The following is a 26,949-nucleotide window of genomic DNA, read 5'->3' as shown; positions in this document are numbered from 1 at the left end:
GAGCGAAATCATCTTGATCAAGAACATCTCAGAGGTAAAAAAAAGTTGCACTTTTTTTTCACTGATTAGCTGAAAATAATGAACACTATTTTCTATAAATCTAAGCCAAAAATATTGAATAATCCATCCATCTTCTACTACTTTTGATGGGGGGTTGCTACATATCTATAGCAGTCTATGGGTGAAAGGTGGGGTACACCCTGGACAGTATGCCAGTCAACCAGAGGACAACACACAGACAAAAAAACCCTGCATACACAGTCACACCTAAAGACAATGTGTAAATGCCAATCGACCTAACAGTCATGTTTTTGCTGAAGCTGGAGCACTATGCAAAAATACTCCAGGCCATGAATCAAATCCAGGAATGTTACAAACTCTGCCTCCGTGCAGCCTAACATTTAAACGGTTAACTTAAAATAATATGTGAATATTCATTAAAAGGGTTACAGATATTTAGTAAAGAAGGTTCAATAGAATTTAATATTGATAAAGAGTTTAATAAAAAGGGGTTCCTTCTTTTTTTTTTTAACACAGCCTTATTGAACACTTCTAGTGACAGTCCTATTCATCATTAACCCTGTTAACAGCGTCCTGCTGTGTGAGGTCTACATTCGTCTTCTTTTGTGTTTGTTTTCATTATTTCCTTGTTGTTTGTATCCTCTAAGATGTTGCCATAATTCATACTTCTGTGTTATCTTTAGACAGCAGATAAAATGCAAAAGAGCACACATTATTTCTGACCGGCAGCATTTCCCTTTTTTATTTTTTGACATGCTCGCCTTTTGGACTGAATTTAAACTTTGCTGTTTAAATTTGTGCAGTAAACTAGACTGATGCATTCATGAAGCTTGTGTAGATGCAAAATAAATTCCTATTCCTCCTGAACTCTGATCCACCCCCCGATAGAATATCTGATTTTCATACTGAGTTTCAGGCACTGAGCCAAGATTTTTCCTCATGAATAAAAAGACGGATCCCGGCTGAAGAAAGAACAGAAATAATGAATAGAACTCAAAACTATGAAAATACCTTTATTTCCCATGTTTTCAGGTTAAGTATTTATACAGTAACTAATGCATATTAATAGAGAGAAGCAGGAGGGCAAACCGATGAGCTTTAGAGCAGAAAGGGGAAGGACATTAACCTGACAACAGCCAGATGCATGTCTCACTCCGCCTAGCTCCGCTCACATATGTTAGTGGAGCTGGGCGGAGCGAGACATGCATCTGGCTGTTGTCAGGTTAGAAGGACATTGGTGTAAGGCACAAAAATAGGTCTATAAATGTATTGTAGGGGTGAACTCATGATTTTTCTCAATATTGGCTGACTCTGTTTTGCTGTTGTTGTGACTATTAGCACTAATGTTTTCTCTTTTCTCTGTAAATCTTATTTTCTCTGTGTTTCTATCCCCTGCCTCGACCCAGAGGGGGCCCCCAGTAGGGTGAGTACTTATGTATTGGTGTGTGTGTGTGTATCTACATAGATTTAAGTGTTGTTTACAGCCACATTTCCATCTCTGAGTGCTTGTGTGGCAGTTATAAAAAGAGGGAAGATGAGACACACTGTAAAGTGTCCTCAAAGAGAAAGAAAAGGCAGAGTATGACGGAATCTGTTCCAAGAGTATCACAGCAGCACAATAGCTGCTCATCACCAGCAGCCTTGAGCTTCTCAAGGTTTTCTACATCGTAGTAACACCATCACACTTCACATTTCTCTGAATCGACCTAAAGGGATGAATCTGGAACTGTTTTTCTTTTTTTCTTATTCCTTCAAATACTCCAGCTGATTTAGCCAATTCACTAAACAACCTGTAGAAACTATTTCTGCAAGATCCAACCGCAAAGTGACATCTGTTCCAACACAACTCAGTCTGCAGTATCATTAGTTTATATTAAGGATAGAGTTATACAGCTGTCATGGCAGGATGTGATTCAATATGAATGACAGCACCAGCATCTCCAATGTTTTCTCTAACTCAGCATGTTTACAGAGTTGTTCAAACTTTCCTGATTGAAATTTGCCCTGTTTCTGTGTTGGGAAAAAGCAATATTCATTACCAATAAAAACACTGGTCATGAGCAGAAATGATCATAACACAGTTTCAGAGATTGTAATAAAACATGAGCAGTGTGCAAACATTATGGAGTTGAAATTTTGTAGCCAAGCTCCAATATATTTTTTATATATATATATATATATATATATATATATATATATATATATATATATATATATATATATATATATATATATATATATATATATATATATATATATATATATATATATATATATATATATATATATATACAATATTCAGCTAAATACTCTAGGAAAGATGAGTATTAAGGCCAGCCTTGTTCTGAATGCTACAATGAAATCTAAAAATGTTTGAAAAGAACAGATGTTTTCAACATTCTCTCTCTGTTGTCTCAACAAATTCTTGTATAGTTCCGTTTTAACACAATATGGATTGTAACACGCCTGGAAAATATGATTCTCATTAATTTGGGCTGATCTTACCCGAACATTGCAATGTATGGGAGGAATGAGCATGGAGTGAAAAACCACTAGAGAGATTCATATCAACCAGTTTTAACTGTACAAGCCATTAAAACATGTAAGATTATGAAATTAATTTTAAATTTTAAAAGCTTCGCAGAGTTTTATTGTCTCTTTTCTTCTTTGCTGCTCTTGTTTGGATTTCTCCTGTAGGGGCCTCCAAACCCTCAGCGTTCCCTCCCTCCCCACATAGGAGACAAAGAATGACAAGTGGCCTTCACTGAACTTCTTGTCCTTTACCCACATGTACAAACACAACATTAGGGTTTGATCGAATTTCTTTAGCACTGAGCAGCAGCGTAGGCCACATTGTAAATATGCCTGCACAGCTTTATTACCCGTTAATGAGAGTCATATTTTACACAAGGACTGTGTCGAGGGGCAGAGCACTAATTAGCTTTATAAGCTGTCCTGTGTGCTTCTATGGCTACGGCTCTACCTGTGCCTGTGTCTGCATTTCTTGCCGTGTGTATGTGTCTCCCTAAGTGTTTTTTCCACACCATTACCTGAATATCTTATTTGGTTTTGCTTTTATTCATGTTTACATCATGATTAGCTTTCAAAATATGATTATATTTTACTTATTTTGAACCTTCACTTGCAGTTTAATTAACAGGTACTGCTTTTAGAACAAACTCTAATATGCACACTTTCCTGTGTGTATCTGTCTTCCTTCAGAGTAAGTCGGTCTCATCAACAGACAGCCAGCCCACTGAGGAGCACCAAGGACCATCAGGAGGATATTCAGCCTTGCAGGGTGGAGCTGAAGCAAAGAGGAGACGCTGTGATGACAAAGATCCTATCCCTCCACACTCCTATGTATGTGTTATGCATCTTCTGATGCAGTGTTTTTTTTGTTTTTGTTTTTTTTTACTGTTGCTTATCTTTCCATAAGTATGGAAATGTATGAAAAACATAAAGTGCATTTACTATCGATAAGCTTGCATTTGTAAAGTATGTGTAGTTGGATGACAACTCAGAAATTCCTAATCTTCACTGCATCAGGAAATCACCACAGTGTCATTGTACATTGCATTTGAGTGCCCTCAAGTGGTCAAACAAATATGAGCTGAAATAATCTGAAAGAAGTTGATTACATGCCTCAAGCATCTGGCATGCTGAGGTGAGTGAATCTTCATCCATGCAGCTAAATATTAGGCTCTTACTGAGTCATTGTACATTAAACGAGAAGAGTTTATGTTCAAGTTTAAACTAAAAAGACAAGTTTTATTAAAGTTTTGCTCTCATATACTCTTAAATTTTTTTGTACTCATTTAAGCGTAAAACTACAGAGAGTTGTGGATGAAGATGAGCAGTGGTGATCCACACAGGAAAGCAAAGAACACTAAAGTCAAGTTAAATCTTCTTGGCCTAATAGCAACATGCTATATGAATGGTGTGCCACAGTTGTCTCATTTGGCTCTTTATTGAATTACTTATCCTGCAGTATTAAATAAGAAGTTATATATCCAAGGCAACATCTAACAAAGCTTCTGAAACACATGGCAGATATTCTGTGGTAGTAGAAGTAAAAAGGAAGAGTGCTGAATCAGCAGATTCTGCTGAAAAGAATCGAATCTAAGCAAGTCAGAGATCTCTCACCAATCCAAACCTTAACATCTAATATGGTTGCATCATATAAAAACATTCTTGCCTACATCAAATACCTGTTTTGACATCTTAAGAGAAAGCACTGTGATGGTACACACTCTCTAATATATGTGTTCGTAAGATGGTGTGTTTAACAGATTGCCCATGACACTAAAGACCAAGGGGGGGTCTAGAGCCTGTCGTCGTTTAGAGTCGTGTTTGGTTTGGATGGGTCTGCTGGGGCGAAGCGAGCCACCAGAGGGGATGTAATGCCAGAGGAGAGGCAGCCAAGGCAGATAGCTGTAATGAATAAGATGGCTGTGTGTTTGCAGGCTTGAAGATTGATTGACACAAGGAGTTTGTCTGGAGAAGACTGCCTCTAGGAAAATCCATTTGGCATCAACCCCAACATTCCAAATCTTTCCTATTAGCTTGGAGAGCGAAACAAGCAGGGATAGCTTCAGTTCTGCGAATGTCTTTCTGCCTTTCTGTCTGTCTTGATGTTTTTTATACCTTATTTCTTTCTGTCTGCCTGTTGGGCCAATGGATTTTACTTGATGTCTTTTAAGATATTATATACTATTTTGGATTTTTCACAGTTATCATTGTATCTTTCCGTTTACTTTAGTTTCCTCTTTTCCATCCTGTCCATATGTCCATCCTGCAGCTTGTGTTCTTGTTCCAGGAATAGACTGAATGACTTGTCTTGTTTGGGCTCTGCATAATTAGGTACTGATGTCAATTGAAATATCAGACCACAATCACATCAAAGCGTAGTTGCCATGGTGACTAAGTGCCATCATTCTCACTCCCAAAAAAAAAGGAGGAAAAGAGAGAGAGAGAGAGAGATGGCTGGATGAAAAACAAAACAAAAAAAATATGCACACTTAGCTTTACACTATGGATAGTGTAAAGCTAAGTGTGTGCGTCTGCAGATTATCTGAGATAAAAAAAAGGAGTTTGTACAGAAAATATGCTTGGTGTGAATATAAGATACAGTATCTCTGTGTTTAATGTTGCATGGAGGACAGACAGTGCGAGGAAGCAAAAATCACCCAAGGATATTGATTTATTGATCTGTGTGTGGACCTGAGCAACTGTGCATGTCTTCCTTTAATAAAGCTCTCTATTTACAAGTATTGGCCATTGTACCATGGGTGCTGGGAAAAAAAGCCCTTTTTTCCTCTTTCTATCTGCAGGACAGTGATGGAGACAAAAGTGAGGACAATCTTGTGGTGGACGTCTCCAATGAGGTAAGTTGCAGCTCTAGAACTGATAGCCTCATCCTTACAGCATGATCAGCTCACTCCTCCCATCAGCTTTTTCAAGACTTGCAGAAAGATTCAGTATATTGATTCCCCCCACCCAGCACTTATAAACCAGTTTTTGGGTGCAGCAGATGGCTGTTTCATGCTCAAAAATGATTTCTTGATTTTAACGCGCAGAGAAAATTCTCAAGACTTAAGATTGTTTTAGTGCATATCTTTTTGATCACAACTGAGTCTTGAATAGTCTTTATTCCTATATATATACATATATATATATACATATACATACATATATATTTGTATGTATGTATATATGTGTGTATGTATGAATGTATGTAGGAAAAAGGCTGAATCATGTTAGAATGATCTTCTCTATATCTATTTCATCAAATGGTTGAAGTGTTATATTTAGTATTATTTCATGCTTAATATCTATCTAAATAACTGCAGGGATATGACTATTTGTGGTTTTTATATAATCTACCATAACCACAAACGTGTTCATTTAAGTGTTGTTTGTGAAAATCTTTATAGATCTAGGTTATATAATCTTAAAACCTGTAAAAAAAAAAAAAAAGGATCCAAATGTATCACTAATAACTTAAATTAATAAGGCAGCCATGTTAACAATGTTTCGACTTGTGCTGTACATAACTTTACTTTGTCAGATTAGAAATGGGTTGAAGATCCTGTATCTCCTTCAGGCAAAGGTTATTGTCATACACTTAGATGTGCGAGATGTCAGATTTTTTACTTTGATTAATATGTATTTATAAGTAAAAGTTTAATGTTGTTTTCATTTTGTTACATTAAAAAGCAAATAGCTAAACGTTCAAAAAAATGCAAGTGAATATAAAAGCATTCATTGGGTTTGTATAAATGGTGATTTTAGGATATTCGGAACCAACCGGATAATAATTTCATCTTTCTGCACACAGTAGTTAAAGTGTACAGTTTTTGTTTCGCCTGATTTCCTGCTTCGTGTTCTCTGTGAGCGTGTCTGGGGAATGTGAAAGGAGTCAGCAGGTATGCTGCTCGCTCAGCTGTCCGCCTGCAGTTTCCTTGTAAATAGGGAGAACTCTTGTGTAAGCTCATTATCAGCTGCCACTGTTTGTGCTCTCTGCTTGTGAAACACGTTCACGCACACATGCCCACACACCGACACAGCACATTCACAAATGCTTTCCCCATCGCCTCGAATCTATCTCCTCAGAGGGTGCTTTTGTCCTCCTTCTGCACTCACGAGGCCTCTGTTCTTTCCTTATTCTGCTGTCTTCTTTTCTTCCTCCTTTTCCTGTGTGCTCCCCCCTTTGCCACCTCCTCTCATTAGATAACTACAGTCTAGTTTGTTAAATATATGCAAAGCCATATAAACCCTTGGAAAATTTGAGTTTTTTAAATACTTCTCGCTGAGTACCAAAATTTGTCTTGCGTATCTTGATTTCGCCAACAAAAGCAGAATTGGTCTCTTGTGTGCTTTAAAAACTGATGCAGAAGCAGGTAGAAAAATGAATCCAAAAAAATATTGGCTATGAAGCAAAAAGAGAATACTTGTTCGCAATAGAGACTCTACATGCACGTGTGTGTGTGATTGTGCACAGTCTCCAAAATGACTGCTGATCACTGTGACCAACTGTGAGAGCTCTTTTTGATTCAGCTCCCTGTTCTGGAGGAGGCAGCTCTGGCTCATCAGTGGCTCTGCTGATGAAAGCTGCTGTAACATACAACAGTACCTCCAGGTCCACATACAGCTTCATCCACACCAGAGACAGTCGCTGTTTTTTTGTGTTAGTAATTTACACTAAACCCACATTACCTTTAAAGTCCTAGGATTCACTATTATGGTACATCTATGTTGAACATTTATTGCACAGCAAAATATGCAAATGATTTAGGTAGTAATGATGGTTGACATCCACATGGATTCATCTTATAAATGTATTGTCTCACCCACTTTAATCATGTTTTTATAACTTGGCATTTTTTAATATGGGTTATTTTTTATTAAAACTGTTTTGTTTATATAAGTAAAAATGATACAATGCTTTTTTTCATTATTCTCAGCAATTCGTCATATTTTATTTTTTTTACGTGATTTACTGCATGTTGAGAAAAAAGTTGGTTGGTGCATTTTATTATATTAGAATGTGACACCAATTTCAGTTTCTCTGAAAAAAAAATGTAAAAGGGACCAATAAAGTAAAGAAATATTGGCTTGCTAAAAAAGTATGTCCCTGTATTTAATGAACTCACATTCTTTGGCTTTGAAGAAAATGGCAAAAACCGTATTGATGTTGAAATAAAGCAATATTTTTTCCTGATAGTGTTTAGTTGGTCCTTTTTTAACCTGAAATAAAGTGTGCACCAAGCTTGATCAGCAGATATAAAGGTTGTTAAATGCATCCATTGGCAGTAGTGGACAGTAGTAGAGGTGCTGACCATACCTCTCTGATATCCTGACAGAGTCATTGCCATGACTTTTTGGACATGAGTTCTATTTAGGTTTTTGTAGATATGCACGTTAGACTGGAATCAGCTGGATTGTATGAAGATAAAACATGAGATGTTTACACATGGTTTTATACATATCGCATTTCTGCTGCACCACAAGTTTTAAAATCTCTTGCAAAAAAACAACTTTTAGTATTTCTCTATTTACTTTTATGGTAAATAGAGAAAATCATAATCATCAAATTTAACAAAAAAGAAGTGCTTCATTATATAGAATAAAGCTAGGTACTTTTTGAAATTGAGTTACTACAAAAATTTGACTTTTGGATCATAATTTGATGTGCATCTGTACCATAATATGTAGCCTCATTTTCAGGCTCTATACATGGATTGTTGTGGAAAAGCTTTAGCAGTTTTAAATGGAATTCTGCAAACATCAAATGTTGCACTTTATTCTTCTTTGGTTAGATAACTTTTACATTTGACTTGTTTTGCACAGACTGTCAGAAATGTTAAAAATTGGACCATTTTGCGCAGCTTTACTGCTGTTTTATAATGGAGAGGGATAATCAGCCTTTGAAACCCACCCACTCATGGTAACGATATATATATATATATATATATATATATATATATATATATATATATAGTGAAATATAAAATATATATTATAATATAAATACAGAGTTCTATCTTCCCAGCTGTATTAATCTGTTTAGAAATTAGTCGCTTTAGAAAGTTGATCAGGCAGTTTAGTCAGCTTAATGTCCAGTATTGCTTTAAACTCACAATAGATCCAAGTTGATTAAAAATCAAAATTTCTTCTTGGTTAAATCAACAAGATGTCAACTTTGATATTAATTTCATATCTTACTTTGTAATTTAGGAGCCTAACTCTCCCACCGGCAGCCCGTCTCATTCCCCTCATGGGAACGGGCTGGACCGGGCCCCGACCCTGAGGAAAGAGCTGCCTGGTTCCTCGAGCACAGGTGAGGCACCTTCCACGCCAAACCCACGCAGCCCTACCCCAGGGAAGGCCAAGGACCCTGCCCAGGTGAGATATAGCTCAGAGAGCACCTGCACTCAGCTGTTGTCCTAAAGTGCTGTATTTTGTGTGTTAATGTGTAGTTAATGAAATTCATAATTTTCTTTGATGGTAGAAATACATTTATTTCACAAAAGGGTTCTGTATTATTATTTGTCATACAAAATGTCCTTGTATTTTGCTTTAGCAAAACAGGAAATTGTTTTTTTTTTTTTCAAACCATAGCAATTATACAGAAATGTTTCTGCTTAACTTCTCACCTGCACTTCAATGAGGTATGTGACCTAAATCACTCTGATGAGAGTGTTAATGACCCATCAGAACCCCCTAATGACCATTAACCCCCACCAGGTGACCTCCATGGCCAATGCAATAGGCCACCTTTTGTTCCCCCTAATTCTTTGTTCCACCTACAGTATAATAATCTCAGTGCTCCTTCCAGTAGTTAGAACTGAAGAAGCCTGTTGGATGAGAGCCGAAATGTCTTCTAGGAAACTTCACGTCCCGTTGCCTAAACTGAACCTTTCAAGCTTGATTATGACCTAGATGACTGAGAATCTCCACAGATTTGAAACCTCTATTAAACTTAATCCAGCAATACTTATTAATATGTTTTAAGTGTCGTGTTAGGACAGCTTCAGCTTTAGATAAGGACATTCCTTGGTTATTTTGATTGTTTGATGTCCCCACAGATGGATAAATCCCAGTCTCCACTGTCTAAGTCTGGCACCCCGTCCCCATCCCACCGTGAGGCCCTTACCCCAGGATCAACAGGAGCCCCTGGAGCTCCAGGCCCCAGCACCTCCTGCCTTCGCCTTGTCAGCAAAGCAGCAACAAGTGCTGACCCATTAGGTAAGAATCATCAAGTAGAAACTCCAAACTAAAACCTGCCGGTGATATTAGAACAGAAAAAACAACAACAACAAAATAAAAACACTAAAACAAGCAAGTATCAAATACACACCTAATATTTGGAATGTACATATATCTTATTATATAGTAAAAAATTGTAATACAATATTTTTCAAATGGATCCGCATTAACAGGTCGGAACTTTGGTGAGATGGACCCAGCCTGTCTTCTATCTCATGTTATTCCTCATCTATGACACAATGATACATGATTTACGTGCTTCTGGATGCTGTGTCCTTTGTTCAACACTGAACTTTTGTTTCTTGTTCTCCTACTAGATTATTAACATCTGCTCCAGTCTCTAACAGCTTTTCTTAAATTATTGACCTGTATGTAGCTTCATCAGTTTCATATCAACTCTTACCAGCTCCTATGCCTTTGCTCAAACATTGAATCTCCACAGAATGATGCTGCCATCCCCGTGTTTTACAATGGGATGATATGCTGTCCTCTCAGCACAATCTTCCACCTGAGCTGTGGGTTTCTGCAGCTAACCCCTGGATGATTTTAGGTGCTGTACGATATTATTGCAACCTTGTCAGTGGACTTGATTGGCCAGGTCCTATTAGATTGAACGTGGTCCCATATTCTCCTGAGAACTGATAGAGCTGTGCTCTGGGAAGTGTTCAAAGCTTGGGATATTTGTTTTTTTTTTTATCAAATCCCTCTTCAAACTTCCCCACAACTTTATCCCTGCTGTGTTCCCTGATCTGGATGATGCAGTTTGTTTTCCAGTAAACTGTTAAAGCCTTCTCAGAACAGCTGGATTTAGCCCGTGATTAAAATACACACAAGTACCATTTATTTGCTAAATCTTATTGAAGGCTACAGTTCTCAAGCTTTTATATCTTAATTTTCAGAATATTTTTTTAATTTCCCTCTATTTCCTCGTTATGCACAACTTTCTGTTGGTTTTGTATATAAAATATAGCTTCTTTTCCCATGCACTGTATGAAGGAGGAACTATTTTATTCTTCTCTGCCCTCTGTGACTGTGTTTGTATGCTACATGTGGTTCCCTGTACCTTCAACCGCTCCCTCCTCTTTCCCTGCTTCCCCAGCTCTCCGCAGTCCCATGTCTGTGCCCCCTGGTTCATACCCGGCTCATTTTGGCGTGGTGTCCCACGCAGGGCTGAACGGGGAGCTGGCCAGCCCCGGGGGATTTGGAGGAGCTCTGACGCTCTCTCCGCAGATCAGCGCCGCTGCCGGTGCCTACTCCCGTAGCCCCATGGTGAGCAAAAAGACCAAATTATTATTTTCTGTCAAGGTTTGATTTATGATTCAGATCCAGCCTTCCCGACTTTCTCGGTTCTGCTGAAATATTTGATGAATCGTCTCTGCATTGTCAGTGTCCATGCAGTGCATTCATTATACTCTCAAAGTTGTCATGTTTACACTGTCTAATCAAGTTTCTTAGAGAGAAACAGTTGTAAGGAAGACAAAGTTTAGGAGTGTTAGCCTCTGACAGGATGTTTTCCTATTTATCATTCCTACAGTCATTCTTAACCGACTGTATTATATTTCTGAGCAGTTCAAATGAGCTCAAGTTACTTTCCTAATTTGGTCAAATGGCCAGTTAGTAATGCTGTGGTAAATATTTTTAATCTATTGAAATAACTTTTGGTGCTTTCCCCCTCCACCATCTAGGTGGCATTTGACTCTCGGTCTCACTTAAGAACACAGGGGCTGTCCTCCTCCCTTCCTGGCTCCTCTGGTGGCAAACCGTAAGTATATGTTCACATTATTTAAAAGCTTAGATGTAAGCACGCTGAATAAACTTAAACTCCAACTAAGCAGAGGCAAAGCAGAGCAAACAGAAAACAATGAATCAACATGTTTTAAATTCTTTTACTGGAAGCTAATTTTATTCAACAATTGTTGGCTTCTGTCGTAAATAATGGCAGAAGGCAGAACAAGTAAAAAAAATGCATTAAAAAGCATTAAATTTCCTTTGCTCACACGTTGCTGCACACTGTCAGTCAAGCAGTGATGGGACTAACGGCGTTGAAAGTAACGGCGTTACTAACGCCGTTACCTTGTTTTAGTAACGAGTAATCTAACTAATTACTTTGACTGTAACTATAACGCAGTTACCATTGCAGGCACCCCGTTACTGCGCGTTACTTAGGTCGCGCAATGAACCTTTTTTCATGATAGGACTCGTGCGCAGCTGCGTGAAGCTGACACCCCACCCACGTCAAAAAACTCTGCAAATAGACTGAATGGTTAGTGCAACGTTAGTGCAGATTTGTGCAGAAAAAAATATTGTTTGTGCTACTTTTGTTTAAGAGATATTAAAGATTTATTTTAGGTCATCCAGAGGTGCGCGCCTTGTCATGAGAGAGGGGAGGACGAGATTCCGTCTGTCAGTTGAATAGGTGGGTGTTTCTGCTGGCGGGTGTTAACGTACAGCACACACAGAGAGATGGAGAGTGAGGATGACTCCAGCAGCAAAACAGCGTTTTCCACATGGAAATACCGGTGTTACGTAGAGCTGCGTTTCCCCATCACATAACGGTTTCCTCTGCATCTCCACACAGCGCAGGCGGCACGAGTCACCGCGCAAGCGACAGGAAACGCGCATGCTCGCTAAAGGCGCGCAACAGTCGCTCTGTGCTCGCGCCACAGGAGAAGTATGGAGAGCGTGAACGATCAAATGAACCTGACAACAGCCAGAAATGATAGCCTATATGGAGAAAGGGAGAAATCTGGATGGATGGATGGATGGATGGATGGATGGATGGATGGATGGATGGATGGATGGATGGATGGATGGATGGATGGATGGATGGATGGATGGATGGATGGATGGATGGATGGATGGATGGATGGATGCTCTGCCTTCTCAACCTACTGTATTTTTTATTTTAAACATTATTTGATGGCCTTTGTGGCAGGGATGGAGATCCATATTTTATGTCACACACAGAGTATACATCTAGATAGATAGATAGATAGATAGATAGATAGATAGATAGATAGATAGATAGATAGATAGATAGATAGATAGATAGATAGATAGATAGATAGATAGATAGATAGATAGATAGATAGATGTTGCAGTATCTATAACAACCCAAACACACAGGATTTCAGAATTAGACATCCCCAGTTATTAATTTCATATACTCACCAGATCTGAATGTCCTGTTATAAAACTTCACATCGCGTTCCCCCTGATGTCATTTACGTTGAGTTGCAATAAATGCTAAACTGTCTGCAGGTTCTTGTCTTTGTCGTCCTCTCTATTCAGCTGGCTTTGGAAACACACGGCGAGAAGGTGGGGGCTGGGTGGTGAGGTTTACGGGGGCGAGAAACGCAAAAGTAACGCAATAGTTACTTTTACTAGTAACTAGTTACTTTTATTGTGGAGTAACTCAGTTAGTAACTCAGTTACTTTTTGGGAGAAGTAACTAGTAACTATAACTAATTACTTTTTCAAAGTAACGTGCCCAACACTGCAGTCAAGTGGCTGAAAGAGTCTGACATGGTAACATGTTGATTTTCATGCTGTCAAAGCTATTTGCTAATGCCGCAGTGGTCTGTTGCCCTCTAGCTTTTATTTGAACGTGTGAAGTTAAGTTAAGCTTTGTTCCAGAATTGCTGCTGCTTTAACCGCTGCAAGCGAGGGGTGATGTTTAACAGATCATGTTTGAAAAAATTTGAATTATAGAGAAAGACATTGTGCACTTGTCTTAGTAAAAGTGTAAAGAATGGCAGCCGTTAGGATTTTATTCAGTACAGTTATGTTATCTTTGTTTCAAAAGGCTTTTTGTCTGTAACCTGAATACAGATACAATTGGATGATCAAATGAAACACAGTAATGCTAAAGGTGATCTTCCACTGCAACCCAGGGTGTTAGTAGACATCCTTTTATCTGTAGGCATGTGTGACATAACAGGACTAACTTGCTTAAATGACCACAAAACTGAATACAGATGAAGGATTCTGAATAAGATGCACATTCCCTAACTCATTTTAAAGAAATGTAATTAACTCACCCAGGGCAGAATAGAACTTTAGTTGGTCCTTTGTCCCAATATCTTTATTTTCCATCTTTGGATAGGTGCTTAAAGTAGTCTTGTTTAATATGGGTGGAAAAATTACACATTTTCCTGCTGCTATGCCACCTGCCCACTATTGGTCGCCAAGTTAAAGCAATTGTTTTGCCCATCAGGGTAACCTAACTCCAGCAGCCATTTGGCGAGAAGCGGGGAACACCCTTGACAGGTCGCCAGTCCATTACAGGGCAAAACGGACACGCAGGAAAAACGCATGCAGGCGCATTCATAGGAACAATTAAGACAGACCAATTAACCTCACAGACATGCTGTCAGTCCGTGGGAAGTGCCTGTGTTACCTGCAGAGAATCCTCACAGATCCACAGGGAGAACATGTGAAACACAAAAAGACTATAAGACGGAATTCTAACCCTGGATCTTCTTGCTGCAAGGCTAAAAGAATGCAACCCTGAAATTCTTCAAGCTGCTCTATTGATCATTCTGGTAACAAAGTGAAAAATAAAATAGCCATCTTTACACCTGCTGACCAGCAGTGCACAGAAACAGATCAGGGAGTGAGGTGGTTAAATAACTCTAAGATTTGACACCGTCTGTGGTGATTCAGTAAAATTACATTAAAAAGTTGAAACAGAGTGATGGAAAGTTTTTGTGGTTTTAAAAATTTCAAAGCTTTTTACTTTGATATCAATAAGCTGCCCTGGAGAAGGAGCATGCATGTCTATAACACATTTGGCTGCAGGCTGGATGTCAGAGCAGATAGCCTGAGAAATGTTGAGAGCGAAACCCATATTTACAGGAGCAGATGTTTCATAGTTTCTATAAAGATGCAAGTAAAAGTAAAAGCTCTTTCACCTGTATGCTGACAGCATGCTGGGTTTTCTAGGGTTAATGACAACTTTGATAGATCATCGGGATACTATCACATGTGCTGTATGCTGATGAAGGTTCTCAGTTATCCAGGTCATAGTCATTCCGTAAAAATTCAAAAAATATCCACTGGACTTGGTTTCCAAGATTTAAATATTTGAATTGAGAAAGCTTCTTGGAGACATGGCGAAACGTCTTCAAATCTTGGAAACCAAGTCCAGTGGATATTTTTTGAATTTTTACGGAATATCACATGTGCTGTTTTTTTAAACATTTACCACATTTACAGACAGTCTTTAAATTCTTTACATAAAAAAAGATTGTTGTTCTTAAATGTAAATTCATAGTGAAACTAACTTTTCCATTTTCAGAGTCAAATCTGTCTTTCCTTGTAGTATGCTGAATAAAAAAAATGTCAGTCTAAATTTAAGAAATGTTTATGCATATAAGGAAGCATGTGCCACATTCCTGATGTTAAACTTAAAACTTCCTGTAAGCTTGTTTTCTGAGCGACCACTAAAAGCACAGTTACACTTTTTATGTTGTCTTTCCAGAAACAGACATTGTGATATTATTCCTGTGTCTTGCAGAGCAGCAATTCATTCTTGTGCTGCTAATTTAAAATCCTAAAACAGGCCTGGCCTCCTGCCACTACACTATTGATCGGCCATTAGCAGTCCCACATAGCCTCTGCACCTCATACAATCTGCCATTATGCATTTGCGCCCACAGCTGCTCTGAGCTCACTCGTTTGCCCAAATTTGAGCAAATATAAGAGTTTGCAACTTTCACTCTGTAAGGTTTGTGCATTTAAGTGTTGACCTTTGCTTTCATGTGCTCATTGATCGATTGATTTCTTCTACTTTCTTGATGCATTTTACTCTAGTCTCTATCACATCTTTGTTCTTTTTTGTTTGTTCCATCCTAAAGAATAGTGTTTTCAGTTTTCCTTTTCCTATTCATCTTCCCAGAGCCTACTCCTTTCATGTCAGCGCAGACGGCCAGATGCAGCCGGTGCCGTTCCCCCCTGATGCCCTCCTGGGCCCGGGGATCCCACGTCATGCCCGTCAGATCCACACACTGAGCCACGGAGAGGTAGTGTGCGCCGTCACAATCAGCACCTCCACTCGTCACGTCTACACAGGAGGAAAGGGCTGCGTCAAGGTGTGGGACATCAGCCAGCAGGGAAGCAAGAGCCCCATGGCCCAGCTGGACTGTTTGGTGAGACATGATGAATGAGGGGTGAAATCTTTTAGAAAACGGTCCTTAGATTGATAGTATTTTTGAAACAAAAATAAAAGGAAGAAGTAAGAGAGACTCTTCTTTCAGATTTTAAAGATTTCTTGGATTAGCAACCTTAAAACATAATATTTCTGGTCTTTTAATATAGCTGTGTAGAATAAAAGCCATTCCATCATGTGAATGTTCATTTCCAACCACTCGCATGGTTTCCTTTTTTCTTTAGAGTCTCTCCTCTACAGCTCTTTACAGAAACTTTTAAATCAAGTTAACACATATTCATGCTCTACCTGAACTTCGCAATTCATTGATTATTTGGAAGGATTTAGATTTTTCTCAACACTGATGCTTCTGATAGAGACATTACAAATGCAGTGCAATGACCTCCCCCTCTTATGTGTGTGTTTCACTGAAACAGAACTGTCATCCCCATTTAATTTTATATCAGAAATAACACTCTGGGAATGATTTTACTGGAAGAAATATAAACATTTGTAATTTTGCAGAATGTTTAAGAGATTTATTTTTTGTACTAGATAATGTAACCTTTTTTTCTTATACCTTAATGAATCAGAACAGGGATAACTACATCCGTTCCTGTAAAATCCTCCCCGATGGTCGAACCCTGATCGTTGGAGGCGAGGCCAGCACTCTGTCCATCTGGGATTTGGCCACACCGACTCCACGCATCAAGGCGGAGCTGACGTCGTCTGCTCCAGCCTGCTACGCCCTGGCCATTTCACCGGACAATAAGGTCTGCTTCTCCTGCTGCAGCGACGGCAACATTGTCGTCTGGGACCTGCACAACCAGACCCTGGTCAGGTATTGTTGAAGATGAATTAAAATACTTCAGTTTGAATATGAATGTCATTGAAGAGGCTAAAACATAGAGGTATGATCATAACATAAAGAAGGAATGCAGATAAATGTGCTTTGAAGAACAGAAAGACATTAAAACAACCAGGTTTGGCATGTCAGGAAGGGGGGGGGGACCGTGCTGAGGTAAGGCTCACAAGAAGTGCCAGGAAAAAAAAAAGGATCATGTGTGGGTGGGCTTAGGGCAGTAAGTGCTGCAGGGAGAGAGGGTATGAAATATATTCATTCTGACACCTCTGGCAGAAGAGAAGCAAAGAAACAGTCTGCAAGATTTCTGTGTACGCAGGTGTGTGTTTTGTGTGTGTGTGTTGGTATGTTTTATATTCTCTCACGAGCTTGTGTGTGCCGTCTCTGCAGGCAGTTCCAGGGCCACACAGACGGAGCAAGCTGCATCGACATCTCCAATGATGGCACCAAGCTCTGGACAGGAGGTCTGGACAACACGGTCCGCTGCTGGGACCTCAGAGAGGGCCGGCAGCTGCAGCAGCATGACTTCACCTCACAGGTAAAAAACAACAACAAAGAAACTCAGATATTCATGCACAAAAAAACATAAAACTTCACAAACAAAGCAACTTTAGTTATTTATAAGAGGCGTTCAGATGAACGTCTAAATGTATGCAGAAAATAGAACTTTCCCATGCTGTACGGAAATGTTTTAGGAGAAAGAAAAGGGAAAACATTTCATCAAAATAAATCTTTTTTAACCTTTGATCATGTTGTGGGATTTGTCTAGCAGTCTGTAGCACAGGAGAGAGAACAAGTAAAACGGACCGGGACTATTTCAGATCTGGTTTTGTAAAGCTTTAAACCACTGATTAATAGAAATATGGCTCAACCCCTGATCAGTCCTGCTTAGCTTAGTAGGAAACATATTCATCTAAGGGTCTCAGAGGCCATCTTTTGAAAATACCATCAGCCATGGGTTGTTAGCCAAAAGGTTAACATTACTAATGCAGCACCCTATTCCTTAGAAAACTTAAATCTTACATGTAGACTGAAAAGTTTTTCAATATTTCCATAGCTGATATTTGCCATAGTAAGCGGAGGATAAAAAATGAAAAGGTTGAAACAAATCACCATGACCCTAATTGATCTAATTTGTTTCTATTCCAGTTTTCTCTTGGAGATTTGCTCTCTTCTTTTGCAAAAACTTGACTACTTTTGACTTAACTTTTAGTCTCAACGTTTAGCTCTTTTCAGACAAGCATACCTTCCTGCAGCCTCAGGCACAGTTGCCAACTTGTTACTTTTATTACCAAATTTTCAGACCCCTTTTTTCCCAACAAAGTGACCAATCTAGTGACTTTTTTTTCTATGTTGTTGGAAATTCTTTAGACAAAGGTGAAAGCACCGTGCAAAGCTTTTCCCTGCCCCCACCCTGTCTTCTCTAATATTTCCACCTCCATCTCCTATTTCCCAGATCTTTTCTCTGGGCTACTGCCCCACAGGCGAGTGGCTGGCTGTAGGGATGGAGAGCAGCAACGTGGAAGTCCTGCATGTCTCCAAACCCGACAAGTACCAGCTGCACCTCCATGAGAGCTGCGTCCTCTCCCTCAAGTTTGCATACTGTGGTGCGCACAAAAACACATCCCTTTTTTATTTTCTTTAAATCCTGCACTTTTGCTGCCTTGTAGATTTTAAAGAACAGCTTGGACATCAGCCCTCTCTGTACTCTTGGTAACACACTGTGCTGTGTTTACTCGCTATTTCAGGAAAGTGGTTCGTCAGCACAGGCAAAGACAATCTGTTGAATGCATGGAGGACACCATATGGAGCAAGCATTTTCCAGGTGAGAGTTAAGCTCTGAGGCTGTATGTGATGTATACAAGTTAGATACTTTGCTTATTTGGACTCTACATTTAGTTCTTCATAATGGAAAATGGTTAGGGTTCTTACATTTTTTGGTGACATGCATATCAATCAGCATATATGCACAGATGCAAAAGAGAATTAACATTTTAAATCCAAAAGAAAACATGCAGGATGCCACACATGAACAAACACGCACAAACCTGTGTTGTAATTCCACCTTGTCCAGGTGCTGCAGTATCTTCAGCTGAGCCAATTCATCTGGGTATGAATGAAACAAAAAAGGGAGATGATTTTCATGTGTGTTTGTATGTGTGCTGAGCAGTGTGGCTGTCATATTTGTGTAATCTACCGTGGGCAGCAGGGTTGGCGGCTCCTGTCTCTTTCTGGACTGAGAGTAGAAGACGGGCTATCTCACTTTGTTATCCAAATGCCAAACTCTGCTCCTGCCAAACAGCTCCCTCCTCAGCATGTTATACAGAGCAATTCCCTCCTCCCCCGCCTTCTTCCTGCTTAATGCTGTCCTTTTCTGTTTCTGTCTCCTTGTGTCTCTTTGAGTCACACTCTTCTTTCTCCTGGTAGTAATTGTTTTTAATATTTCACTTTGAATTTTCTCCCCAAGTTTCTTTAAACAATGTCTTGATAGATTTTTACCCCCCATCTTATTATAAATCCATTTTTGTTGCTTTTTTTTATTACTTTACTTCATCCCTTTTTCTTTTACTTTTCAGTTTTGGTATTGGTGAAGTTTTCAATTTTAACTCAAGACAGCTCTCAAAAAGCAGATTTTATCAACCAAAGCTGCTTAATCTCTTTGTTTCCACAATTTTGAGATTGTTTCAATGCTATGTAATAAGTCGAGTAACCTACGTTTAATTAGCCCCCTATAGTTTGCGTTCTACGCTTTTAGTTTTTTGCTTTTTCACTGGTGCACAATATTTGGTTGATTATCTTACTTTAACTCTAAATAAAATACATTAGCCCACTCATTTCTATTGTTCTTTTGTTGTAAATAGTTTGTAAAACGTTTTCCTTCCATTTTATTATTTGGAGGCATTTTTCCACCCAGTAACATGGTGGCTAATAAAAATTAGCTTAAAGCATTGTAGACACTTAAAAAAAAACTTTTAACCAAGTTCTGCTGCCTATCAAAGATTTACAACTGAACATATTGCTTAAGGAATTGATAGTCAACATGAAAAGCTGGAAATGACTTCTATTTTAATTGAAGCAAGGGATCAGAAAGTTGTATTTATTATATAATCCAGTAGGGGGTGTGAGATCTGTTGTGCTAAAAGCATGACTGTATTAAAAAGGTTTATTTTGTGATTAATACTGCAGGGTGTGTAATTATTTATAATAACGTTTGTTACTAAATATCACAAATAAACTGCTGTAATCAAATTCAGGAGTTAAGGTCTGTGTGGCTATGTAATATTTGGAATATCAATTTGGAGTCTGTAAGTCCCATCTCTAGCGTATATACTCAAAATTCTTATATACGGTAATAACAAATTATTTATTCGGAGTAATTTAGACAGGAAGTATCGGAGCCAATATTAACTCAGTCACCATGCAGAATGCTTCGCGGTTAAAAACTTTTTATCCCTCCTTAGACACACTATCCCCCATGGGGATGCATGGTAGTAGCAGCATCATGCTGTGGGTATTTTATTTTTTTCCAGCATATATTAAAAAGTTGGTCTTTTGATGGGATGATGGGAAGTTGAATGAACCTGAATACAGGTCAAACCTATGGTGGTCAGAAGTATTAGCCTGTAGGGACAGAGGGGGTTTAGATATAAAATAATGAATCGTGGGTCTGAATCCATATCAAATAAACTTTATCTTTGCTTTCCAAAAAAAAATGTGTGCAAGTTCGACATAACTTTCTTTAAATTGATGGAAAAGCATCATCTGGTACATTTCTAAAGACATAAGTCTTCTCCATTTCATACAAATGTGTTTGTATTCTCTTTAACAACTGTTAGAAACGTAAACATTTAGGTCTAATGTTTTTCTTTTCTTTTCAAATTTCTCTTTGCTTTTTTCTTTGAAACTGTCAGTACATTTTTTTCCCTCCTGGCCTTCTCTATTCCCGCCTTCTGCTGTCTTGATCTAATATGAGGATTCCTGTGTGAGACGCCCTCTCCCTGTGCACTGACGATTGACGGCTCCAACGTGCATGTAGCAGGAGAGGGTGAAAGAGTGTAGAGAGTCAGCAGGAGTGAGGAGAATCAGTGATGAATATAGAGAGAATGACTGATGATGGAGCAGTTTTAGATTACCACAAACAAGGTGCACATAGGAAAAGGAGGCCATGTGTGTTTCGGCAGTTTGAGGAAGCCTCTAGTGTTCTTTTGATGATTGAACCTGATTTTAGAGAGGCAGCATTTTGCTAGGAAGGAGGAAAAAAACAGCAGACAAAAAAAGGCAGTATCCTGGAGCTCCAGAGCTTTTCTGTTTGGAGATAATTGCCAACTGTTTTGATATGCAAATATGTCTCATGTGATAGAGGATTAAGTGATGAGTCATGTTTAATTCTTCCCTAACATTTCTTTCTCTTTTCTTTGTTTTTCTCCATCTGTCACCATCCCTCGAAAATGCTCACAGTCCAAGGAGTCGTCGTCTGTGCTGAGCTGCGACGTCTCCCCAGACGACAAATACATAGTGACGGGCTCTGGGGACAAGAAGGCCACTGTGTACGAAGTTGTGTATTAATGAATAGGAGGACAGAGGAGAAAAAACAGGTTGGGAGGGGATCTTTTTTATTATTTTGAGTGGGAGGTTATGCATCCACCCCACCCCATCCCGTATATTATCAACACCACCATCCGCCTTTATCTTCTTGAATCATCACTATGCCCCCTTGTTTTGCTGTAATATAAGATGCTATAGTTGTTCCCAGATGTCTCCACACCCTCCCCTTCCTCCACGAGGTTTAAGCTCATTGAAAGAGGCGTGATAACTGAGAGTGAGGCAGAATGAGAAAGAGCAAGATAAGGAAGACAAAGGGAAAAAGGTGGTGGAGTGTAAAGATAAAGTTGTGAGGAGAAAGGGGGGAGAAATGAGTAGAGGGAGCGATAGTGCGGAAGGAAGAGAAATTAAATGGGGGGAGGGGGTAATTAAGGCTGTTTCCTGATTAAGAGCTCAGTGGAAGGGAGGCCCCCGGAGGAGGTGCGGAGCGGCACTGTGGGAGTGCCAGCCAGGAGCACTGATACCACACAATCGATTCATTAGCCAGACAGTGGAGGCCTTAATGAGGCTGACGCTGAGGCTCTGTCTCCCAAGCGAGAGGTGTCAGGAGCCAGGGAGCAATGACGACGCGAGATGCTGCGGATTTCCACATAAACTGACATGAAAACCTGCTCGACGCACAGAGCCGAGAGTACAAACACTCAGTTACATCCCCCCTGCCGCTTGAGGTAAACTTATGATGGGGAGGAAAAACACACAACACACCGAGCTCCCAATTAAACATTCATCCCAATGCCTTGCTTCATCTTTCTGCTTAATATCTATTTTATTTTGGTCTGACAAAGGCAGCAGCCTAATGAGCAGGGGAGTCGATGGGATTCTCCCAGGGCCCGGAGACATAAACACAACATCAGCCGATCCGTAGCCTCTAATTCCTCCGGATTGTACTCCTGACATCCAGCGCCATGCTTACTCTCATTAAAAGGCACTGTCAGCTAGATGAAGTAGCAGCAAACCAAGCTCACTGTGAGGCACACTAGAGGGCGAATTAACACCATGCGTTTACACCATCATCAGCAGCTAACAAAGCAGTGACTAATCAGATTCTGTTTAAATTTAAAGCAACTAGTCACTGTTTTCATTTCCACGCAATTCCTCATCTCTATTTCTACCTTGTTATATAACCAATTATTATTTTTTTAACTAGACTAAACACCTTAAGGACATTCAGAAGTCTAAATGCCTGCACCATTCTGTCTGTAAGCCTTGTGGAAATTGGCTAAGTCCACAAAATGAAAGACTCTTTTATCTGAGTGCAGCACACTGTGTCCAACAAGTGCTGCTAAGATCACCAATTAGAATGCTGTATCTTGTTTGTATGATCCTTGGAAATGCCAGAGTGTGAAAATAAATTACCACTCTTACATGGTTTGGAACGGTTGCCTTGACAACCTGTGGCATTGCAGGAAGTTTGTGGTTGTGTCCGAAAAACAACTCGGCTCAAAATTAACCTCTTTTTCTGTTTTAAATAAGCCCTCAATGTGCTTTTTGTTGAATTTTAAAAAAATAGATCCTGTATCTTAGACTGAAGGGGAGACGGGTCATTTATGGATTTAGATTTTTAAAATTGAATCTGGGCTGGCGATGGTGAGCAAGTCCAAAAATCCCATTAGCATCTTTAGCAGCTCAGGATCCAATCTATTACAGCCTATTTTGTAGAATTATCCTGTCGTGGGCTACTTTACAGTATCACCAAAAATTTCTAGAACATAAACATCAGGATTGGAACTTTGGAAATGCTCTTCTAATTGGTTGCAGAATGATTTAGCATTTCAGTCACAGCACTGAGGAGCTTCTTAAAGGAATAGTACACCCAAAACATGATTAGCCTTCATTTTCTACTCACCCCCATGCTGAACAACAATCTGGAGTACTTTTTTGATATCTCAAATGCATCTGGAGATCTGGGAGGCTTCTTGCTGTCTGCTGACATTCAAATAATGGAGGTCTATGGTGCCCGAGACAGAAAGGTCCATAAAAGTCCACAAAAAACGTGTCAATATTCCTCCATACTGCTCGTTCAATGTATTCCAAGTGTCCTGAGTGGGTAGCATCCAGAATTTACTCGAAACGAAGTCATTTAGAATGTTTTTAGAGCATAAACAGTAGTGTATAGGATTTCCTGAAAGCGCGCACATGCGCGTTCACGACGCTACGGAAGGCGGCAGACCAAACCAGATGAAAGTGAGCATTCAGTGTCTGCTCTGCCAATAATGCAAGCGTAGAAGAACAAATGTGCTGTTTACCTGTGCAAAGAAAGAAACAACGAAAGAAAAATGTCTGAGGACTTCAGTGTTGAGGAAGAGCATGAGTTCTTTGCCGAGCTGAATGCGCTGGTTTGGTCTGCCGGCTTCCGTAGCGTCGTGAACGCGCAGGTGCGCGCTTTCAGGAAATCCTATACACTACTGTTTATGCTCTAAAAACATTCTAAATGACTTCGTTTCGAGTAAATTCTGGATGTTACCCACTCAGAACACTTGGAATACATTGGACGAGCAGTATGGAGGAATATTGACACGTTTTTTGTGGACTTTTATGGACCTTTCTGTCTCGGGCACAATAGACCTCCATTATTTGAATGTCAGCAGACAGCAAGAAGCCTCCCAGATCTCCAGATGCATTTGAGGTATCAAAAAAGTACTCCAGAGTGTTGTTCAGCATGGGGGTGAGTAGAAAATGAAGGCTAATCATGTTTTGGGTGTACTATTCCTTTAAGAACATAAGGGATTGCTGAAGAGTCAATGAGTCGATGCAATCAACAGGTTTACCTTAGATAGAAAACTTTGAATCAATTTGACTGTATGATCTGGTGAACTGTAAAGTGCCTTGAGATGACATGTGTTGTTAATTGGTGCTATATAGATAAACTGAATTGAATGTTTCAGGAGCAGAGGCTCGTTTCACAAAGCAAGTTTAACAAATTCAGACTCAAATCCTCAAGTCTGAATTGATCTAGACTAAGGTTGAAAACTTTCACAAAAGCTGCTGATTATAATCAACTCTGGGTAAGTCCACTTAGAGTTGACTACGGGCGCAACAAGTATGAGAAGCCAAAAGTTGAGCTCCAAATCAATTTGTCACCATGACAACGAGCAACTGGAAGTGCCTATGTCATAACACCGGAACTAGAGATTCAGGGATGCAGAATTGAAAAAAATATTGGACGGTGCTTAAAAGAAAGAGCAACAGCGCTATAGCTGCAAAAGAGAGGTAGATGGTATAGAAGCTTCCTGCAGGAGTTTATGCGGAAGCTGATATGAAGGCTAATTTGACATTTATTAATGGTACTCTCTTTGTGTTGCTCCATTTGTAGATCACTGAAATAGGATTCCTCCTGTTCAAAATAACATTCCTAGTCAGAACTGTAACAGCAGGTTTTCTACATTACATTTTTGACAGTAGCAACTGAATTTCAGAAATTCAGTTGCAAAATAACAAAATTGTACTATTAACAATTAGATTTTATATAGGCCTACCAAAAATGTTTACACATTTTAAGTAGTCATTTTGAATCAGCTTGACTGAATATTTATTGATATCTAAAATCAATTTCTTTCTAATCAATTTAATATAAATTATGACCAGTAACGATAGGAGATCTGAAATTCATAGGACCTGTGCATCACCTCATGGGGTTCCTCCTCATTTCAATCTATTTTATATTAGACAGAAATAACTGGCTGTTTTACTTTAATAGGTTAGCTTTAGGGAGAAGCTAACTAAGGTGACAGAGATTGAGTAAACTATCCTTGTGAAACAGTTTCCCTGATTTCAGGCTTAGAAACCTTAGAGGTTTTAGTAAACCTGCTTTGTGAAACGGGCCACTGTTGTGGGGGATTTAATTTGTACTTTAAAAAAAACTTTTATTTAATTGGTGGCTCACAGACGGCTGTACAACCTATTTTTATGAATGCACTCCTTGAGGATTTCAATACATACTATTTTAGAATTATATTTGTAATAGTAGCATTGACCACAATTTCACATTGTTTTACCTGGGCCACATAATATAAGAAAATTGAGGCATGAAAAGACAAAACACAGCTGAGATGAGATGTAAACATCTGTTTTCAAACCATTAGGAGGGACACAACCACTTCTTCTTTAGTGTCAAGCAAATGATTTTGAAGGGCTTTAAATTTTGAGTTTTGATTTCACAATGCTGCAAACATAACCATAGCGCTGACTTTTTAAAAGGATGGCTTAGCTGTAATCAGTTCCAGTATGTGCTAAAAGCTAACCACTGTTACCATACAGCTTTTTATGGTAATAACTTTTACGTCCAGATATAACCTTTAGGTCAACGTATTAAAAATCATTCTTATGAGACTTATTTTACTTTTCAATTTTTCATATTTCAAAAATAAGAAGAGTTGTAAGTCGAAGTTCTCCGAGTTTGTAGAACACCTGAGCAGTGTTCAGATCTAAAAGGCACTTTTAAATTTCTACTATTAATTCCCTCCATTTTATTATTTTATTCCTATATAATAATAATCATGTACTCGGGCTGCCTGTGGCTTTTTGGGGCTCATACACATGGATATAGAAAACTAATAGGGCAGATGTGAGACGTAGGCTATTTTTGAGTTCTTTCAGTGCTCATCAGGCAGAGGATGTACAGCGCAGCAATCCCTTGTATAGAAAAAATACAAAGAACTCCACTGTTTGTTGTTTATACTTTATTCTCCCTTTGCAAAAGTGATAGTAAGCGTGCTTGAGTCTGTTTTTGAGCCATTATGTTGTTTTCAGCTCCTACTTTTGTTTGTCCTTTACTACATTCAGCAGGCCCCTTGAGATTCGCTATGGAGGAGGCTCCACTCTCACTGCATGCTTGTTGCACTAAAGCTCAGCTGCTCAATAAAAATAATATTTTATACTGTGGGGATCCTAATGGTCCTCCTTTCAGAAAAGAATGAATGGCAGTATGCAATTTTGTTTACCTGTATCCAATTTAAACAAGATTTATCTGTTTAGTAGCTGCAGCCCTAAGGCAAAATATAAGCATCAGGAGGGCCTTCTGCAATGGCTGACGACCAGCAGAGTCAGATGTTCTGTACAGTTTTTCGGCCTTTGTCTGCCTGTTTTTTTTTTCTCTCAAACAGCCCCAGGTAGCCATAAATGATTCATATACACAAGCTTGTATGCTACTCAAAACAATGCTGTATAATGGCTATGCATATGGTGGTTTAACGTCAGTATTTGGGACATTGTATTTAATACTTCTTTTGCATTAGTTCATATTTCCTTACCCTGCCTGTGCTTCTGTTCCAACAGTGTAAAAAAAAAAACTTTCGGTTGTTTTGTTTTACAGATCAAGTTGACTTTTCTGTTTTGGAAGGCCAAGGAACTTCTTTTTATTAAAAATGCACTGTGTCTTCCCCTCCTGATCCGTTTTCCTTGTGCTGTACAACACATGCTATCTGTGAAAAATAAACCAAACTTGTGCTCATCTTTTTAAGTGTGAAAATCTTTTATTTTACCGTGTTACTGAAAGACAGTCTGTAGTTTTGTTCCATGCAAGATTCTTATGTTTGTTGCACTTTAG

The 26,949-nt window shown here is 39.1% G+C and overlaps 1 protein-coding gene across 1 annotated transcript in view; it reads left to right on the top strand.

Annotated features, from left to right (window-relative positions):
• The window catches only part of tle2b (TLE family member 2, transcriptional corepressor b), a 48,182-nt gene extending 26,788 nt beyond the window's left edge, over positions 1 to 21,394 (top strand). Inside the window, exons 4-17 of the mRNA XM_038301724.1 lie at positions 1 to 34; positions 1,428 to 1,444; positions 3,244 to 3,384; positions 5,355 to 5,408; positions 8,761 to 8,928; positions 9,612 to 9,771; positions 10,892 to 11,061; positions 11,478 to 11,554; positions 15,692 to 15,941; positions 16,534 to 16,781; positions 17,193 to 17,340; positions 18,259 to 18,409; positions 18,551 to 18,627; positions 21,261 to 21,394. The exon at positions 1 to 34 is cut by the window's left edge and continues 147 nt beyond it. Coding sequence (XP_038157652.1) covers positions 1 to 34; positions 1,428 to 1,444; positions 3,244 to 3,384; positions 5,355 to 5,408; positions 8,761 to 8,928; positions 9,612 to 9,771; positions 10,892 to 11,061; positions 11,478 to 11,554; positions 15,692 to 15,941; positions 16,534 to 16,781; positions 17,193 to 17,340; positions 18,259 to 18,409; positions 18,551 to 18,627; positions 21,261 to 21,368 — 1,803 coding nt within the window. The 3' untranslated portion in view covers positions 21,369 to 21,394. The remainder of the gene's footprint in view (positions 35 to 1,427; positions 1,445 to 3,243; positions 3,385 to 5,354; positions 5,409 to 8,760; positions 8,929 to 9,611; positions 9,772 to 10,891; positions 11,062 to 11,477; positions 11,555 to 15,691; positions 15,942 to 16,533; positions 16,782 to 17,192; positions 17,341 to 18,258; positions 18,410 to 18,550; positions 18,628 to 21,260) is intronic.
• Positions 21,395 to 26,949: the final 5,555 nt, after the last annotated feature.

This window comes from Cyprinodon tularosa, unplaced genomic scaffold, assembly GCF_016077235.1.
Source record: "Cyprinodon tularosa strain WSP-4 unplaced genomic scaffold, ASM1607723v1 ctg473, whole genome shotgun sequence".
NCBI lineage: Eukaryota > Metazoa > Chordata > Actinopteri > Cyprinodontiformes > Cyprinodontidae > Cyprinodon > Cyprinodon tularosa.
This window is presented reverse-complemented; position numbering and strand designations above follow the sequence as displayed.